This window comes from Tribolium castaneum, chromosome 5 (genome assembly GCF_031307605.1).
Source record: "Tribolium castaneum strain GA2 chromosome 5, icTriCast1.1, whole genome shotgun sequence".
Lineage (NCBI taxonomy): Eukaryota > Metazoa > Arthropoda > Insecta > Coleoptera > Tenebrionidae > Tribolium > Tribolium castaneum.
In genome coordinates this window covers 15,603,323-15,620,556 of record NC_087398.1, presented here as the reverse complement: position 1 = coordinate 15,620,556, position 17,234 = coordinate 15,603,323, and the positions used below count along the sequence as shown (strand labels likewise).

Genomic DNA, 17,234 nt, shown 5'->3' with positions numbered 1-17,234 from the left:
TTTTGACTAATGGTGAAAGATAATTTTAGCAGACTGAACCCGTATTTGTTTTCAATTTATTATTTTATTCTCTACTCAGTTTTTTTGTCTAGTTTGTATACGCATAAATAGAACCTAGACTTTTCCCAACTTCTTGCACAAAGGAATCATATTTACTACGTATAAGAAATAAAACGCCTACTATAATTATTTAATAATTTATTCGCCATAATTTTCTGTACTCAATTTTTTGGTAAAATAATACAAAGTGCTTAAATTGAATTGATCAATTTGAACGAGGCAAGAAAAGCAAAAAAAAAGTGCATAAATATTTATTTGTACATTGTAAGAAAATAAATGTGAACACTGGGAACACAGCATAAATAAAATAAAGATTTCCTTAAAAATTGGAATCACGTCATGGAAATGTTTCTTCCCCAACTTCAATAATTGTTTTTAACTTAATAGTGACTAGACAGTTTAATATTCCACCATTCAACTAATCTGAATCGGGATTATTTTCTCCCAAGTCAAGTTGCAATTTTTCGTACTCTTTCTGAAGATCCATCAATTCCTTTCTTAGTTTCAGTGCTTTACTCTTCAAATTTTTATCATAATCGATGAGGTTTTGTATTTTCATTAAACTCTTCTTGTTATCACTTTGATTTATGACCCATCTGAGGTACAAACCCGACCACAAAACGATACTAACTGGGGCAACACTCGGCCAAATTGCTGTTTTATTTGGTTCGTACAATGGATTCAATAACGACGTTAAGACATCAGGTCTATTCAAATACGACCACAAACTTGTGGTTTTCTTTGCTATCTTCATCGCTTGTCGTTCTGCATCATTATTACCAAGAAAAGTGCCAAATTGGCTAAAATACGAATGTTCAAATAATAAAACCAACATCTGGGTTGTGAACTCAAAACTGCAAGGAAATTGATAATACAATTGGTGAATACAATCGATAAATAGTAGGAATGTTGGTTGCTGGCTCTTTGTTCTGTTATTTGAGTAGCAGCTTTTGGCGTGTCGTAGGTGGAAAGGGTGGCCTGCTTGAAGCCACTCGCGTTCAACTAGCGCTTGGAGGCCTGTGAAAAAATAATTCGAGTTTTTTTTTATTTGTTGGAAAGTACAAATAACCTCGAACTGTTCGACAGTCAGGGTTTAGAATCACTTGAGCTACGGATGTTACGAGGAGAGTTGAGTCAAGACCGCTTGTGCCATGGACTAGGACCGAAGCCCCGTCTTGGTCCAGACACTGGGCGACGAGACAAGCAGCGTTTAGGGAGTTCTGCACAAAACTCAGCCAATTGCTGCTCTCAAGGCGGGACATCCACTTGTCGAATGAGCAATTTGTATCATTACAGGCTAGAAATAAAAAAACTCGTGAATACAGAATCATATTTATACAGGGTGTCCGTTTTTCGAGCTCCACCATGGAGATCTCCGTTGTTATAAGAGATACGAGGACGGCTAAGTTAGGCCAAAGTTACGCATTTTTATGCTGAACAATTATTTGAATGTGCCATTTATAGTTCTTGAATTATTGAGAAAAAAATCAACAATTTGTAATTTTCGTTTTTATTTTTTAAGCGAAAACCAAAAGAACTAGACGTTTTTAAGTAGGACATCCTTAAGGCACTTTTTTACAAGAAATCTAAATCTGTCATCGCCTTTTCCAAGGCGTTCTTGATGTCAGAGTTACAACACTCACTTTTGGTGTTTCTTACGGACACCGTATTTGACAGTGGTATTTTCTTTTTGTTCCTGATTACAACGATGTATCACTTAATTTGATCGAATCTTACATGCTGATTACAATTCAGAAAAAATGAATTTTGCAAAGTGTGCTTTAGGAAAAAAACCGCCAACATTTTTTTCTTTTAAATATGCGAGCAGGATTTTTATAGCTTTGTCTTGTCTTGCTTTGCGAAGAATAAACTTCTAGCTTATCATGTCCTTTAGTTTTTAAATAAGTAAGCTTGAAAGAAATGTGAACATTTCAGATCTAAATTCAGTTAAACCTCGAAAACTATTTTGTTTAAAAATAAAAAGCACTCTTCGTAATTAAGTATAAAAACAATTTTCAAAAATACAAAAAGCGAATATGGCTTCGATAGGAAACACCAAAGTTGAGTATTGTAACTCTGACATCAAAAATGTCCTTCTTAAAAACGTCTAGTTCTTTTGGTTTTCGCTTTAAAAAATAAAAACGCAAATTACAAATTTCCGTTTTTTTCAAAAAATTCAAAAACTAAAAATGACAGTCAAATTTTTTTTGCAGATAATTTAATAGGTAATCATTAGCTGTTTAAAAACTATAGAAATGTCAACGTCGCATTATTTTTTAAATAAGGTTGATAAAAATATGAATTTACAGTAAAACCTCCCCTAATGGACACCTCCGTATAATTCAACAACAACAGACATTTATGGAACATTTTATCAACACGCCCTACACCTGTCTCTTACAGTTTTTGAAAGCATGACAAAAAACGGATTTTACTTCCTAATTTTCATAGTTCAGGTAGGTCTGGAAAAATGGTCAACAACTGTCAGACTTCAACATTTTATTTAGTTTTTAGCTGATCCATTACCCACTAAACAAAAACAAAATTATGGCTTATTACAATTTAGTGAATTATGTAAAGTAACTCAGTCTACCATCGAGTAGACTATTGAATGACAATGTCAGAACAAATTGAACACTCCTATTAGTAGCCAACTAAGAATGAAAACAATGAATTAAAAATCCGTTTTTTGCAAAAACTGTGAGAGACAGATATATAAAATGTTAATAAGTCTCCATAAAAATCGATGATCTTTAAATTACCATTGAAAAAACAACATGTCATTATATTAAAAAATTAAAGAAAAAATACAATTCAAACTGAAAAATTTATTATTCACTTAACACAAAGAGTCCAAGTGCTATGATGTTTTGAGTGAATTCCTACAAATGACAATTTGGATAAAAAAAAATTGACAAACAACAAAAGCTATGACAGACAAATACTAACAACTCGAATACATTTTACCATAATTTACTCATTTTGGGAATCAAATTCAAAAATAAAATAAAAATAGGTGGTCACCATTTAAAATTTCAACGTTAGTGCTAATTTCTCACACTTCCGGAATTTCAGCCATTTTCAGAATATGTAATTTAGTCGAACTAAAGTGCTAAATTCGGATTTTATACAGAATTTCAAAGCGCTATTAGCTGTTTCAAAAACTATGTAAGTTATTATAAGTCATTCATGCACTTCAAAAAATTAATAGTTAATGTAATTTATACTTTCAATGAGAGATCTATGGTAACTATTTTACAATTTTATCAACCTTATTTAAAAAAATAATTCGATAAAATGCGACGTTGCCGGTTTTAAAGTTTTAAAATAGTTAATATTTTTTTAAATAAGATTGATAAAAATATAAAATAGTTATTAATGATTGGATCTCTCATTGAAACTACAATTCGCCGCAAAATTAAGGAATAATAACTAAAATTCAATATTTTTTCGAAAAGTATGTTTGAATGTCGAACTATTTTGTTTTGCACTAACAAAAAATAGGTTTTTTAAGAATCCATTCACTCATACTCCATCTAACTTTTTCAAAATGGGCATAAAACAGAAGAACTTCTAATTTAATAAATTTTTTTTAACAAAAATTAACTAAAAACAGATACTAATAGAGTGTATAACCACCTCTTGGAATTACACATGCTCTCATTTGTGCAGACTAGTGCAGACATACTTTGAATTAGAGTAGCAACATCCTCTTTTTGTTCTGTAATCTTCCAATCTGCAAAAGTCCTCCGAGGATTTTTGTAGGCTCTAATTTTTATAAGAGCTGGGTTGTCTCAGATGTGCTTAATCGAGTTGTGATTCAGACTTTTAAGTGGCCACCCTTTAACATTAATCCCTATTGCGATAAGCTCTCCTGTCACAATATTTGCAACGTTTGGTCGAGCGTTAACAATAGTTACCACGTAAAGCAGTAAATGGTTTGCGAATGGAAATTATGGTTTCATCTTTATATTTTCAAACAGTCATTAAACTTCTGTTAACAATTGCAATCGTCAAACTCCAATCGTCAAACAGTATTCGAGTATTTCAGCCCAGCCTTACATGACCTTCCCTTTGGGGTATCTAAGTTCTAATTATGGTACCTGTAGCATGCTGAAGACCATTCTTAATTTTTTTTGCAGAACAAAAACGTTTTTTAAGAGTAATGCGTAAAAATCTGTCTTTTGCAATTGCTGTTATGTGTTTTCTACCTTGCTTTGGTCTACTACGGGAGCTGCCATTCTTTCTATAACGTAACCAAGCTCTACTGACTACTGGTTTGTTGCACATCCAATCTTTGACCAGCTTCTTCTTAAGAGAATTCTTCTTCAATAAAGAGTCACTATTTGGCGACTTACGTGTCTGATTGATAAATGACGATGTCCTGTACATTCATTCATAACGTGCATTTTTTGCAACGATTTCGTTTTATTTATTTGAAAAATTAAAAAAATTAAATTGGCATCTGTAGTTTTTTTTATTTTATTTTATAATTTACCGTTTTACTTGCGCAAAATTCACAAAGAAACGATAAAAACAACAAAAGTAATTTATTTTCTCTAAAAATAAGTAAGTTTATATAAATCTTTTAAAACAAAATAAAATTATTAAATTTAACCCTTAATTTTGAGACGAAGTGTATAAGTTTGAGTGTAAATCGGACGCTTTATTGCCGAGTTGATTTTTAAACGTCGAGTGATAACAAGAGGTTTATCATATAAACCTCTTGTTATCTTGAACTGATTTACGTGGGTACAGATAAATTTTAAATAAAAGAAATGTGTTTTAAAATTACATTTTTTAACCTGAGGTCATTTTTTGCCGCTAATTAAATGACCACCTCCTAAAATATCTGCATTTTAAATTTCATAACAATCGGTTGACAAGTATCTGAGATATTAAACTCGAGAGTCTAAGACACCCTGTATGAGTGAGTGAGTCACTGAGGAGGTTTCCATTTTTTTAAATTAATACCATTAATAGTCTTCATAATTGTAAAACCAACGGTACTTTTCATTTTTTTATATTCGCAAAAATAAAAAAGTTATGAGACCTCAAAGTTCGAAATTTGACAGATTACGCGCTAAATGGTCTCGCTAGGTGTGACGTCACGCGGCACAACTGACTCAGCTGCCCACTGCCGCGTGTGGAAAATTCGATTCTTTGAGGGGCTGTATCTGTTTAAAATTAACATGTTTCCAAAATTACTTCGCTGTTCCTTAATTTTTTCCATTTATCTTGTGCACTCCTATATCTTTTAGAAATGTTTAATGAACTATTAGCCCCAAATAAAATAAATAAAATTCAGAAATCTCACGTTATAAAACCGTTTGATATCAAAAAATAAAAACATTACAACTTTAAAAAACAAGAAAATCGTAATTTCATATCTTTGAAAACTCTATTAAAATAAATAAATAAATTATAGGTTTATAATTATAAACCACATATACCTCCTATTCATCGTATCTTCAACAGCATTGACAAATAAAGAAATTGTATTTCTCTATTCATGCAAGAGTAGATATCTTTAATAAGAAGTCGTTTGTAGAACACTTATTTTTTTATATATTTTTTGTTCAAAACATCAAGCATCGCTTGTTCTAAAAATCATAAAAATTTCCATTAGTTAATTTTTTTTAATAAAATAATATTTTATTAATATAAATATTTCTCATTAATTAATATTTATTATTTATAAGAAATTGTAGAAAAAATCTGAAAAAATTCGAAGACATACAGGAAGAAATAACGCAAACAAAAATCGCAAACGCTGATTTTTGTGTGATTATTAAAATGAATTATTATTAGTTATTATTAATAATTTATTACAGTATCTACTTAAACAAATTACTTTAATCATCACAAATAACACTTTCTTTCAATATTTATTTTTCAATAAAATTATCCAGAGACCTCACTACAATGCCGAAAGGAAGTGTCTAGTGTGTAAATCTCCGCTACAGTTTATGCCCCGTGACGTCATCAGACTCAAAGCGGGATCGCTGTCAAACCGGCAGAAAAAAAGCTTATATTTTTGTTATTTTTAAAGCTATCGAATTATTTTTTTTGCATTCAATCTCTTGATGTGAGTACTATTATGTTGAAAATAAATAATAACATTTTGAAAAATTGGAAACTTCCTCATTATAAGTTATTTCCGAAAAGTGGGCATGCAAGTTTTTTGTTAATTAATTTAAACCCAGTGAGTGTTATCTTGTGCATTTTATCACAAGCTGTTTATGTTCACAACAATAATAATAACGCAAAACTGCGTCAAACGAATAAAAAAACAATACGCAAACTTACCGTCTAGAAGTTTAGCTAAACTATCTATGAGAGATCCATCACATTTGGCAATTTTATCCAGCGGTTTATGCACCCTTTTCCACTGTGTGTAGTGTGCGTCAGGTTCAGTACCGCCTCCTTTTCCTTTACAATGACTGACATAATTCGTACTCCTTGTATCAATAATATATCCTTTTTTTCCGCTACCCAGAATTACATTTAAAATTTTCTCGTCAGCTCTACTCCTTCTGTTATTATTGTTTAATAGCGGCTGACTACTACGCAACAAAATCGCCCCATTATCATGCCGATAACTTAACAGTGGGAACCGCCCCCCATCTCTAAAACTCGCAGAGGCCACAATAACATCATCATCAATTGATTTTGGTACAATTACACTGGCACTGTATGTGGGACACACAGTGTAATTTTTATTGATATGTGAAATTCTCCACTCTTCACTGGCTAACAATTTCGCGTATTCGCTTTCTAATTTGAATAACGTGTGGCCGTCTTCAAGGATGTTGTACATGGGGCGATAAAAAAACGGATAAAGGGATTCAGGCCTATCTAAGTTTGATAATCTATCAATTGAGGCGTAAACATTTAACAGTTCGTCACTGTTTGAAATGTCCAATTGAAGAATTCTGAAGTCTTTACATTTGAGGATTAGGGAACCCCCGTTTTGATTCGAATTGTTGCTGTTTTGTTTTTTCTCAATTGAGTCAATACATTGATGTAAAAGCTACAATTTGTGTGACAATTTGACAAAAAATAGCCGAGACGTCCCTTACCCACAATTCCTGAACGTCTTCCTTCCGGGATGAAAGAATCAAGTGGTGACCTGTCACACATAATGTCCCATCGATGGGTTCGTGGAATGGACAGTGTAAAATAACTCCATCCAGTTTTGGTGTTGCTATAAGTTCCGCAAATTCCATATCTATCGATCACAAATTCCAACACAATACGTTTCATTGAAGTTTACACCAAATCAAGTTAATTAAAAGTGTGAGGTTATGTGTACTCACCGACGTAACGAGGAAGACACTAACTACGAATTGACGATATCACATAATGAGTTTCAATAACGTGGATTTTTTCGCCATTATGTGTTTGTAAAGTTTTAAATAACACCAATACACAAGCTATAAAACAAACGTCTGACACATGTCACAAACCGTGACGTAACCACTTTTGACGTTTCAGTATATTTGAATTCTTTTAAAATCTAATTCTTTGGTGGGTGGTTTACACAAAAAAAATTATTAAAATTGACACAACTTTATTTTCTTCACTAGACATTTGGGTGGCAGTAGGTATATACATAAAGATTTCCTATTGGATGTAACAACCCTTTTGATCACTATCAGTGAAAAAGTTTCTTAATACTAATTGATCACAGGTCACTTGAGTTTAAGTTGCTGCCTCGTAATTGAAAATAACCGAAAATTGTTGTGCTCCTAAACTCTTCGCCAACCAATCATTTTTTAAAACGGCTAACTTCACACTGTCCACATTAAATTTCGCGTAGAGGTTTGTATGCACCGCTCGTCCCATTCCTTCCAGAACGACCAAATCCGCTCCTGACATAAGTCGACATAGTTCTTAAAAATAAAAAAAAATATATGAACATTGTGAAAATACAAATGCATACATTCAAGTAACAGTCTGAAGTAAGCAACAAACAATTGCTTGAAAAAGTTTCTATTTTGCGTCTTTTGTAAAACATAAAAAGTTTAGGGAATTTTGCGTTAGTTAACACATGTACCTTAATACCGTTTTTGACAAATTTTGTGGTATTTTAGTTTATTTTTGACGCAATTTTGCTCAAAAACGAGCTAACTCGTAAGAAACACAAAAAGAACAAAAATATTAAATTATTTTTGTGATTTGTTGTTGTGTTTGACAAATTCTCGCAAAACAATAAGTTCCTGGATTGAAAAACGAATTTAGGGCCGTTTTTACAATCATCCGATAAACTCCCGATAAGTTATCCGTGGTATAAATTTATACTAGGGATAACGGGCAGATAACAGGCCAATATCTATCAGATAACTTTTTTGTCTTTTACAATACAAATAATTTATCCATGACATTTGACTCAAATGAGCATTATTGTGACACTTATTACATTTTAACTAAAAAATGCAAGAAGTTAACGTATTCGAATCAGACAGCGATCGCAAATTGATTGAGTATGTGGACAGGTTAAGAGTACCTAGCTAAACAATGTTCTCCAAAAAAAATGCCCATAAAGTTTCTCAAAAAGCAAACAACCAATGTTTATCTGGTCGTCAAAAGACCAGATAATTAATTTATTCCACAGTTTATACCGTAGGTTTATCCTATCAGGAGATTATCGGACGATTGAAAAATCCCTTCATTTTATTAGTTAATTTCTGTACAAATCTCTATCTTTCTATCATTAATAAAGTAGTAGTAAATCTGGTTAAATACATATATAATTGTTTTTTAATTTTTGCTCGGTTTTAACCGGAAACGCAATTTGGTTGGTGAAAGAAATATCCTTAAAAACTGTCTTTTTTGCATATTTAGCCATATTTTATAGGATACACAGGGCTTTCATTTTAAAAGGAGCCAGTCACAATAACTTTTGACAATAAGCAAATCTATTTTCAAGCAAAAACAGGTCGATTAGGATCGCGAGGGGGAAGTTCAAAACCAATATCAGTAACATTTTAGCTATCATCCCCTAGTTTCTAGCCACCCCTACCTTAAAATTTTATTTAAAATTTTAAACTAAGGGTTATTAGAGACTAGAGAATGAATTCTTAAACGTACTTTGTCTTGGCTTCGAATTATCTCATTGCATCTCTGACACAATTCTTATTTAATTTTAAATCAAATTGGCTTCAAATCGAAGGCTATTAGGACAAAAAATAAAATCACCCTAAAAAAAACTAAAAAACGAATCGATATTTTTTTTCTAATCAACAATTTTTTTATTAAAATTAAATTGGCTTCAAATCATGGCCTACTACGATTAAAAATTTCACAAATATAACCACCCTTAACTAAAAAAGAAACGAATTTTTTTTTACTTTGACAGTTAAAAACGCAAATTTTTTCCCTTGCCGAAAATGTTTGAAAAAGTAGGGGGTGCTATTCAAAACTTTAAAGTAGGAGTGGCTAGCGATTAAGGGATGAAACCTAAAATGTAATTAATGTTGGTTTTGAACTTCCCCCTCGCGATCCTAACCGACCTGTTTTTGCTTGAAAATAGATTTTCTCATTGTCAAAAGTTATTAAGACTGGCTCTTTTTATTATGAAAGCCCTATATAACCTATAAAATCTGCCAAAAAAATTTGCCCTAATAGGGTAACTTTACGGTTTAGTTTTGAAGACATTTCACGAATCAAATTGCGTTTCCGGTTAAAACCGTGCAAAATTAAAAAAAAAAGTTATATGTATTTAACTAGATTTACTACTACTTTACTAATGATTGATAGAGATTTGTACAGAAATTAACTATTAAAATGAAGGTATTTTGTGTTAGTTGTACTGTGTAACAATTTAGGTGCTTTATACAATTTTTGACCAAATTTTATCGTAATTCCACTTATTTTTGACGAACTAAATCGAGTGAAACAAACAAATGAACAAATTCGAAATAATTTCGTGATTTTCAGATTTGTTTTGACTTCTCGCAAAATAAATGAGTTCCTGGTTCAAAGTGTCAACTAAATTAAGCGAAACAAGAAACCAACTGTACGTAGTAAAATCACCAAACCATAAAATTTTTGCAAAAGTTTTCACCAAATTGCGGAATAAAAATGAAAAACATCAAATCTTGTGGAAACATCTCACGGCTTTAAATTAATGGTGTGTTATACTCAAAAGTAAAAGTTTTTGGAAATTACAGATTGATGTTCATAGTGATGTTAAAAACGCAAAACAGAAAAAGAACTCTAAAAAATTGTGTTATACCAGGTGATAAGTTTGACAGATCTAAACAGGGCCCCTTTTGTCCATTTTCAACGGTTACAAGTTGTCCAGTCCTTAGCGACTTTTCTAAAATGGGGCACTGGCTGGCTGCTTGTTGCGAGTATTGTTTTAATTCATGCCACGTGACATCGTTCAGTGCTGGAGATGAATTTGCAGTCACAATGACTTTAGTATTGTGTTTCAAAAATTCTCGAATAAGAGGCAAAATCCCTAGCACAAAGTCCACTCCAGCGTTATCAACGAAAACAACAGCTTCCTTATAAGGCTCTTTCTGAAAAAAAGACGGTTTTAAACATAATTTATGGGCATTTGTTATCAGAATTTAATTACGTAATAAGTTAGAATTGTTAATTTTTTTACGAGGTATTACCTTAATTCGTTCAATCCAATTGTCCAAGTTATCTTTAAACCAAGGTCTCTTTTCAATTGTACTCATGGCTTGTGACAGCCCGAAATTGGTTGAAGTTTCTAAAATATCAGCTACAACAGTTGATCCCCAATCGAAAACATTTCCTGCCAAAACGCCAGTAACAATTTCCAGCCATTTTGACTCGAAATCAGCAATTGAATCAATGAAGTCTAATCTCTCTTTGAATTCTCTAAGAGCCGCATTTGTTTCGGTTTCTTTCTGTTTGTACCAAGCGTCTTTAAAGTTGCTACTCCTCAAATTATCTTCGTTAAATTCGAGCAAGGTGCGGATGCTCAGAGGCGCTAAAATGCTAACAAACAATCAAAAAATCTATAAATTCATGTACAACCAAGAGTCATCAAATAATAAAACTTATGTTCAGGCTACGGATTACTATAATGTAATGTCGCCAGAGAGCAGGTGGACATATTATACACCTTTGTAAAAAAAATTAAATCTCTACCACGTTCTCCCTAACATCCTTCATTTTAACCGTAACCCCTTCGTTTAAAAAAGCAAAGGACAAAAAGCAAATTTTAAATAATTTTTCTCATGTTTCTTGTGAAAATTTTAGTCGCCAAATTTTCTCATTCCATTAAGAATGCAAAGCATAATGTTTCTGAATTTTTTCCAAGCAATTAGGTGAGTTATTTGAATTTAAATTAACTTAAAACGATTTGATGCTGAATATCGCCCAAAGTGCCTTATTTTTACTCGGCCCTACTATGTTTCTTGAGTGCAATTTTTCAACTCGTTTTGTCTCCTAGTCTATAGTCCTTCACAGTTTAGGTTCAAATTCTTTAATTCTTATTAAATCAAATTATTTAACGACAAATCTAACATTTTGAAGACCCAGTTTCAGAGCATAAAACGAATTTATTGTACAAAAATTTTGCTTGGAACCGATCTTATAATAATCCGAAAATTTATTATATGGCAAATATTTGTTTGTAACAATACCTGGGATCTTCCAGCGCTTTGACGACCAACTCGTGGAACTTCTGGAAACAAACCTCGGCCTTTTCGGTGGCAGCTGGATTGTCTGGGTTCAAAAAACTGGCCTTCGTGACGAATTTCTTGACCATGTTTTCCAGACACGGCAACCAGTAATTGCGTTGTTTGATGTCATTGATTAGATCAATCGTGTCAGGATTGTAGGCTTTGGGGTCTTTGAGTAAGGGGCACACGGACTGTTCCATCCTAACCTCACTTCATTTGTATTGTTCTTCTTTGATTCGTCTAAGCACTTTATGTTCAAGGTGGTATCAAAATGATTTATTCGAGTTAAGTCCAAAGTTATTGTCACACTTTTATTTTGTCAACAAACAAGTCATCCTCGTGTCTGATAATCACAGACTGGATTTCTAATTTAAACAATTTTATCGAGATTTGCTCTCCCCACACGACTGCGTCACATTCGCATTTTGCAAGTTTTGTAATATTGATGCATTTTTTTAAATATTGGATTTGTAATTATCTGACGTTGACGTTTTAATCATGTCAATGTCAAAAATGACACTAATGACCATGGAGCAGTTATCCGCCATATTGGTGTGCACAAATGCTGAGAAGTCTGCACCTAAAGATAAAATCGTTCATAAAATAAAACTTTTCCGTACTCTTATGTCTTTGTGTTTATCGAAATGAAAATCGTCTCAAAAATGAGCAAGTAAATACGGTATTAAAAGTTAATTCGCGATTGGCCCGGGAATCTGAGAATCTGATTGGTTCAATTTGGTCACGTGACCATGATCATTTTGATTTTTTTTAGATGTTTCAAAACTATTAAACGCCAATGACGCATTTTCTTTCAAAATATGGCGATTTGTAGACCAGATTTTATTACTATGCATGAATTGCGAATGTGGGAAATTGCATTCCAATATTTTTTTGTAACAAAAACTCAATTTTTTGCATTTTTAGGGCCGACTTATAGAAAACTTGAATAAATTCTAATTCGTTGTTGAAAATTAACAACGCGAATAGACCAATCAAACTAGTTCAATTTGGTCACGCATTTAATTGCAGATTAAATTAATGTCGCTTCTATAAACCGATCCTACACTACAGGTTTTTTTCTAATGGGTTGGTAAATGATTATCTGGTAAAATTACAAATACTAAAGTCGGTTCACTTTCATAAACAACCACGTCCTATATTCCATTTCAGTTCCTAGTAAAATTTTGCAACAGCGTATTTTTCTACTATGAAGTGAAATGGGATATAGTGTAAGTTCTTTATAACTGAATTAACTGAATTAAAACAGGAATTTTAGCCACATTTCAAAAACTGACAGATAAGAAATTTTTCAAATACTGGTTTCTTGCTTAATCTAAATTATTCCGAAATGGTGTTCACCACCCAACAAAAAGCCTACATTGCTATTTTAATAAGTGACAAAAATGAGTAGTGGAAATGAGGAGGCAATGTGGCACGGTTCAAACATAATTTCAAAATTTTTGACACTGACAATTGATTTTAAAAAATGAGGTTTCAATCCTTATAATTTGTCTTTTCTTTTCTTGTTTTTTCTCATGTCTCATGTTTTTTCTCGTTCTTAACACACTTATAAAAGATACACATTTGAAACAAAGACACTATACAGGCACTTTTTTCCGAGAATCTAATAATGTTATCAGCGATTTTTTTCAACTATTCGATTAACTGTAATAACATAAAGTTGTATTTTTTATAGGAATCATAGTTGGCTATGACATTTTCGAAAAGCTTATTTTTTTCTGATTTGATATGTCTATTTGTGTAATACATTAATTTTAAATATTTAAAAAAAAATAAAATACTTTGCTTTTTCTTTATAGCAAGCCATGAGAAAAATTTGGATTTTTAATTAAAACTATGAAATTTGTATTCATAATTTAGTGATGTTTTAAACCCTAATTAATTCAAAAGCAGCATAATAAATTTTTATTAGATCAAATTTTTGCGATTAATAAAAATTATTTGTTTTTCAAAAACCAAAAGAAAAACAAACATTTCGTTGTTTTAACAGATATTTTTTATCTTTTTTACAAAAATCGGCAATTTTTTAGGTTACATTCAAATACATTTTTAAACGACAACAAATCAACCAAAGTCAACGTTATGATGACAGTAGTTGTTCTCTGTTAACTATGCGTTAATTCTAAAAACCAAAATTCTAAAAATCCAAGTTTACTTTGAATTGTATAATGAGTTGCGTGTTTTCAATATTTAAGGCGGGAACAGATAAAATGGGCGCCCTGTAATAATAATTGCAAACCGATCATTAATTTGCATAATCATATTACTATTTTAAGTAAATCAATATAAAACGTTCTGGTGGTGTTCTGATGGAAAAGTTACAAGAAAATGGGTATAAAAACGTAAACAATTAAATTGAGTAGTCGCAAAAAGCAATCAATTGCAATGTAAAAATTAAAAACATTATGAATATTGTGGGATTTGTTATACACTTCGACCATATATCGATATATGTACGTCACCAATACGTCATAACCTGAGTATGCCTGTGTATGTCTGCGTATGGGACACTTACCTATAGTCAAAGGGTTCTGTTCTGGTTGTGCTACTAGTGACAGACGGATCAAGGGGATTCAAATGAAAGAAATTAAATTAGAAAAAATAATAAAAGAGTTTATTACTAATTCATAACAGATAAAATATCACACACGACGCTACTTTATAATACAATAAACATCATACAAGTCGATTAAATTAACAAAGCTTAAATTTAACTAATTTGTACTAAAACGTACAGCCTGACTTATTCAATTACATAAACAAACTGTTTAGTTAGGCAATGTATCGTACAAAATGTCCTTAGCAGATTGTGAAAGCCTCTCTGGAAACTTGATGTCAACATTGACAATGAGATCTCCTCTTCTGGAAGGTTCCTTGGGTAGGGGCAAGCCGTAACCTTGCAACCTCCTCACTGTTGTGGGTTTAACAACCTCGTTGGTGAAATGGATAGGGATTTTCTGGCCGGTTAGGGTTGGCACTTCAATCGAACACCCGCACAAAGCCTGCTTGAGCGTAATCTTAGCCACATATTTAATATCACTTCCCTCACGTTTGAACAAAGGATGCGACTTATCCCTGATGATAAACACAATATCCGCCGGGATTTTATTTGGCCCTTGGTCCCCTTCCCTGGGGAAGGTGATCTTAGTTCCCGCTTTCCACCCCGGCTTCACATTAATAGTCAAAACCTTGTCTTCGCTCCTCGTAGAGCCGTCCGCTTGCAACACCTTCCTGCTAATCTTCATCTTCTTCGTGCAGCCTTTGGCGATGTCCTCCAGCGAGACGTAGAGGTCGTGCTCGATAGCGGGGTCCTGCTTGTCTTTCCCGCGCTGGGGGCTGCCCTGGAAGTTGAAGGACTGGCTGCGGAAGGCGCCCCCAGGAGCCCTCCCACCCGTGATGTTAATAAACGGATCGGAGTCCATGTCGTCGTCTTGGTACGCAAACATGGTCTGATTGCCTCTGAAGAAGGCTTCGAAGGGGCTCGCATTGCCGAAGAACTGGGCGAAGGTGGCGCGCGGGTCTCCGTGGTAGGTGTAGGTGAAGCCCCCGGGGGCTGAGGTGCCAGAGTCGCCGGGGATGCCCCCCTTGAGGCCCTCCTCGCCGTAGGCGTCGTAGATGTCGCGTTTTTTCTTGTCGGAAAGAACTTCGTAAGCCTCGGCCACTTCCTTGAAGCGCTCTTCAGCCTCTTTGGACTTGTTCTTGTCCGGGTGGTATTTGAGGGCGAGTTTGCGGTAGGCTTTCTTGATCTCGTCGTCACTGGCTCCTTTTGATATGCCGAGGATTCGGTAATAGTCTTTTCCCATTTTCACTGCACTAATGTCACGAAAAGTCCACACAAACTTAAAATCACAAGCTTCTTCGAGAATAAATTAGTGTACACGTAGTGATTGTTCGTTTCGTATTGAGTGCGCGAGCGCTCGCGTCGATGCTTTATATAGGTTAGGAATTTCTAGAAGATTCTGGAATTGTCGCACCCCGCTGGAGGACGCGGCTGGAAATTTCTGGACTCAGCACGTGTCAGAAGGGATAAATTCAAAATTATCATGTTGAAAATTAAAAAAAGAAAAATATATTTTAATGATCAAAATTAATAAAGGAAGTTCTTTGTTACACGTCACATTAACATTCAAAATTTATAAAAAGGTGGTCGGATCCTTAAATAAAATACTGATGATTTCTATTTATAAGAAGTGTCTCAGTCTCACACAAAAATGAATTCTTATTTCTGCAGTTTTATTTGTGTTAAATGACTAATAACTATAGTGAGCAAGCCTTGTTAGTTTCTTTCCCAATTTACCAAAAATTATTTTACGGTATTTTTTCGCAAATTAAAAGAATTGTATTAGTAAATAATGACAAAAGTGTTCATTTCATTAGCTCCTTTTGTTTGAAATCATTAAATTACACTGTTAAAAGAATAATACGCTGCGTTAACCATCATTTTCCTGTTTAAAAATTAATAAAAGTTTATAATGAACGGTAAGTTCCAGAACCAAGTCTTCCAGTAATAAAAATTAGCACGTGCAAAAATGCGTCATCACACTCAACACCATCAGAATGTGAAAGCTTGTTTTGTTTTGCTTGTTTTTATACCATCGCCCCCCAAAGTTAGTGAGTGTATTACTGGTTGCATGATTACATAAAATCTATTTTCAGGAAAGAGTAATAAATAATAGATCTTGATAGTAAGATTCACCAAGTTCATCGCCTAAGCTTCCCAGGTTTTGTTAGGATACTTTCAACACTAACTAATAAAATATTTTTTTGGGCTTAATTTACAATCACCTGTTGATATTTTAAAGCAAATAAAATATTTAACAATTTGCTAATCACGTCAATAACGAATGCCAGAGACTCCCCAAAAAATTTATTCAAAACTTTTGAAAAATTAAAATTGACACAGATTGTTTCGTTTTTTGTACAGATTAGTGTCAGTTTTTTAACCCAAAAACCTTGTTTTTTACTTTTTAACTTTTTACTTTAAAATCTTGATGAAAACATTACAATTTCATCGTTTAAGTTTTCCAGGTTGGGAACAAAGGTTGTTCGGGCTTAATCTACATTCACTTGACAGAAACAACGAATGCCAAACTAGACACCAATAACAAATTTTTTAAACTTTTAGTGAATATATTAAGAAACTAGACGTGATAGACAAATGTGGCATATATTTTGTTATCAGCTTATGAACTTATCAGCTTATTAGTTTATTAACAGAAAACAAAATTAGTTGGTATAAATTGTTCATGCACCTCAAAAAAAAATAATAGCTAATATAATTTAAACTTTCAGTAAGAGATTTAATCATTAATAACTATTCTACAATTTTATACGTATTATTTAAAAAAAAAATAATTCGGCAAAATACGACGTTGGCGTTTTTATAGTTTCGAAACAGCTTATATTGCTTTTGTTTCTCTCCTTTTTGCTTTTAATCGCGATCAAATTTACTAGTGAGAAGGTCGAGCGGTTAAAACCAAGAGTTAG

General features: G+C 32.9%; 3 protein-coding genes across 4 annotated transcripts; all 3 read right to left on the bottom strand.

Annotated features, from left to right (window-relative positions):
- Window positions 1-295: 295 nt before the first annotated feature.
- Window positions 296-7,537, bottom strand: LOC658578 (uncharacterized protein). Of its 2 annotated transcripts, none has more exons than XM_964955.4 (5): window positions 7,380-7,537; window positions 7,143-7,291; window positions 6,370-7,093; window positions 1,130-1,357; window positions 296-1,077 (listed from the first exon to the last, which is right to left on the bottom strand). In XM_964955.4, the coding sequence occupies exons 2-5, from the start codon at window positions 7,287-7,289 to the stop codon at window positions 479-481; spliced, it is 1,698 nt and encodes a 565-aa protein (XP_970048.1). In that variant the 5' UTR covers window positions 7,290-7,291; window positions 7,380-7,537; the 3' UTR covers window positions 296-478. The 2 variants fall into 2 exon arrangements, with proteins under 2 accessions (XP_970048.1, XP_008192911.2); XM_008194689.3 differs by having other exon boundaries at window positions 7,147-7,291.
- A 76-nt stretch (window positions 7,538-7,613) lies between these two features.
- On the bottom strand, window positions 7,614-12,250 carry LOC658499 (uncharacterized protein). The gene is made up of 4 exons (XM_964882.5): window positions 11,688-12,250; window positions 10,689-11,037; window positions 10,301-10,589; window positions 7,614-7,955 (listed from the first exon to the last, which is right to left on the bottom strand). The coding sequence occupies exons 1-4, from the start codon at window positions 11,924-11,926 to the stop codon at window positions 7,765-7,767; spliced, it is 1,068 nt and encodes a 355-aa protein (XP_969975.2). The 5' UTR covers window positions 11,927-12,250; the 3' UTR covers window positions 7,614-7,764.
- Window positions 12,251-14,339: 2,089 nt separating this feature from the next.
- On the bottom strand, window positions 14,340-15,693 carry LOC658423 (dnaJ protein homolog 1). The gene has a single exon (XM_008194688.3). It carries the CDS (start codon window positions 15,548-15,550, stop codon window positions 14,516-14,518), a length of 1,035 nt encoding a protein of 344 aa, XP_008192910.3. The 5' UTR covers window positions 15,551-15,693; the 3' UTR covers window positions 14,340-14,515.
- Between the last annotated feature and the right edge of the window lie 1,541 nt (window positions 15,694-17,234).

What these genes read in the sequence shown, in the direction of transcription:
- LOC658578 (XM_964955.4), bottom strand. Translation starts at nt 7,289, where the DNA reads ATGGAATTTGCGGAACTTATAGCAACACCAAAACTGGATGGAGTTATT. An exon ending in TTTAGCTAAACTTCTAGACG is followed by an intron (nt 1,358 to 6,369) that starts GTAAGTTTGCGT and finishes TTTTATTTCTAG; the next exon opens with CCTGTAATGATACAAATTGC. An exon ending in TGACTGTCGAACAGTTCGAG is followed by an intron (nt 1,078 to 1,129) that starts GTTATTTGTACT and finishes ATTTTTTCACAG; the next exon opens with GCCTCCAAGCGCTAGTTGAA.
- LOC658499 (XM_964882.5), bottom strand. Translation starts at nt 11,926, where the DNA reads ATGGAACAGTCCGTGTGCCCCTTACTCAAAGACCCCAAAGCCTACAAT. An exon ending in AAAGCGCTGGAAGATCCCAG is followed by an intron (nt 11,038 to 11,687) that starts GTATTGTTACAA and finishes ATTGTTTGTTAG; the next exon opens with CATTTTAGCGCCTCTGAGCA. An exon ending in TCTGTCAAACTTATCACCTG is followed by an intron (nt 7,956 to 10,300) that starts GTATAACACAAT and finishes TTTATTTTTAAG; the next exon opens with AACTATGTCGACTTATGTCA.
- LOC658423 (XM_008194688.3), bottom strand. Translation starts at nt 15,550, where the DNA reads ATGGGAAAAGACTATTACCGAATCCTCGGCATATCAAAAGGAGCCAGT.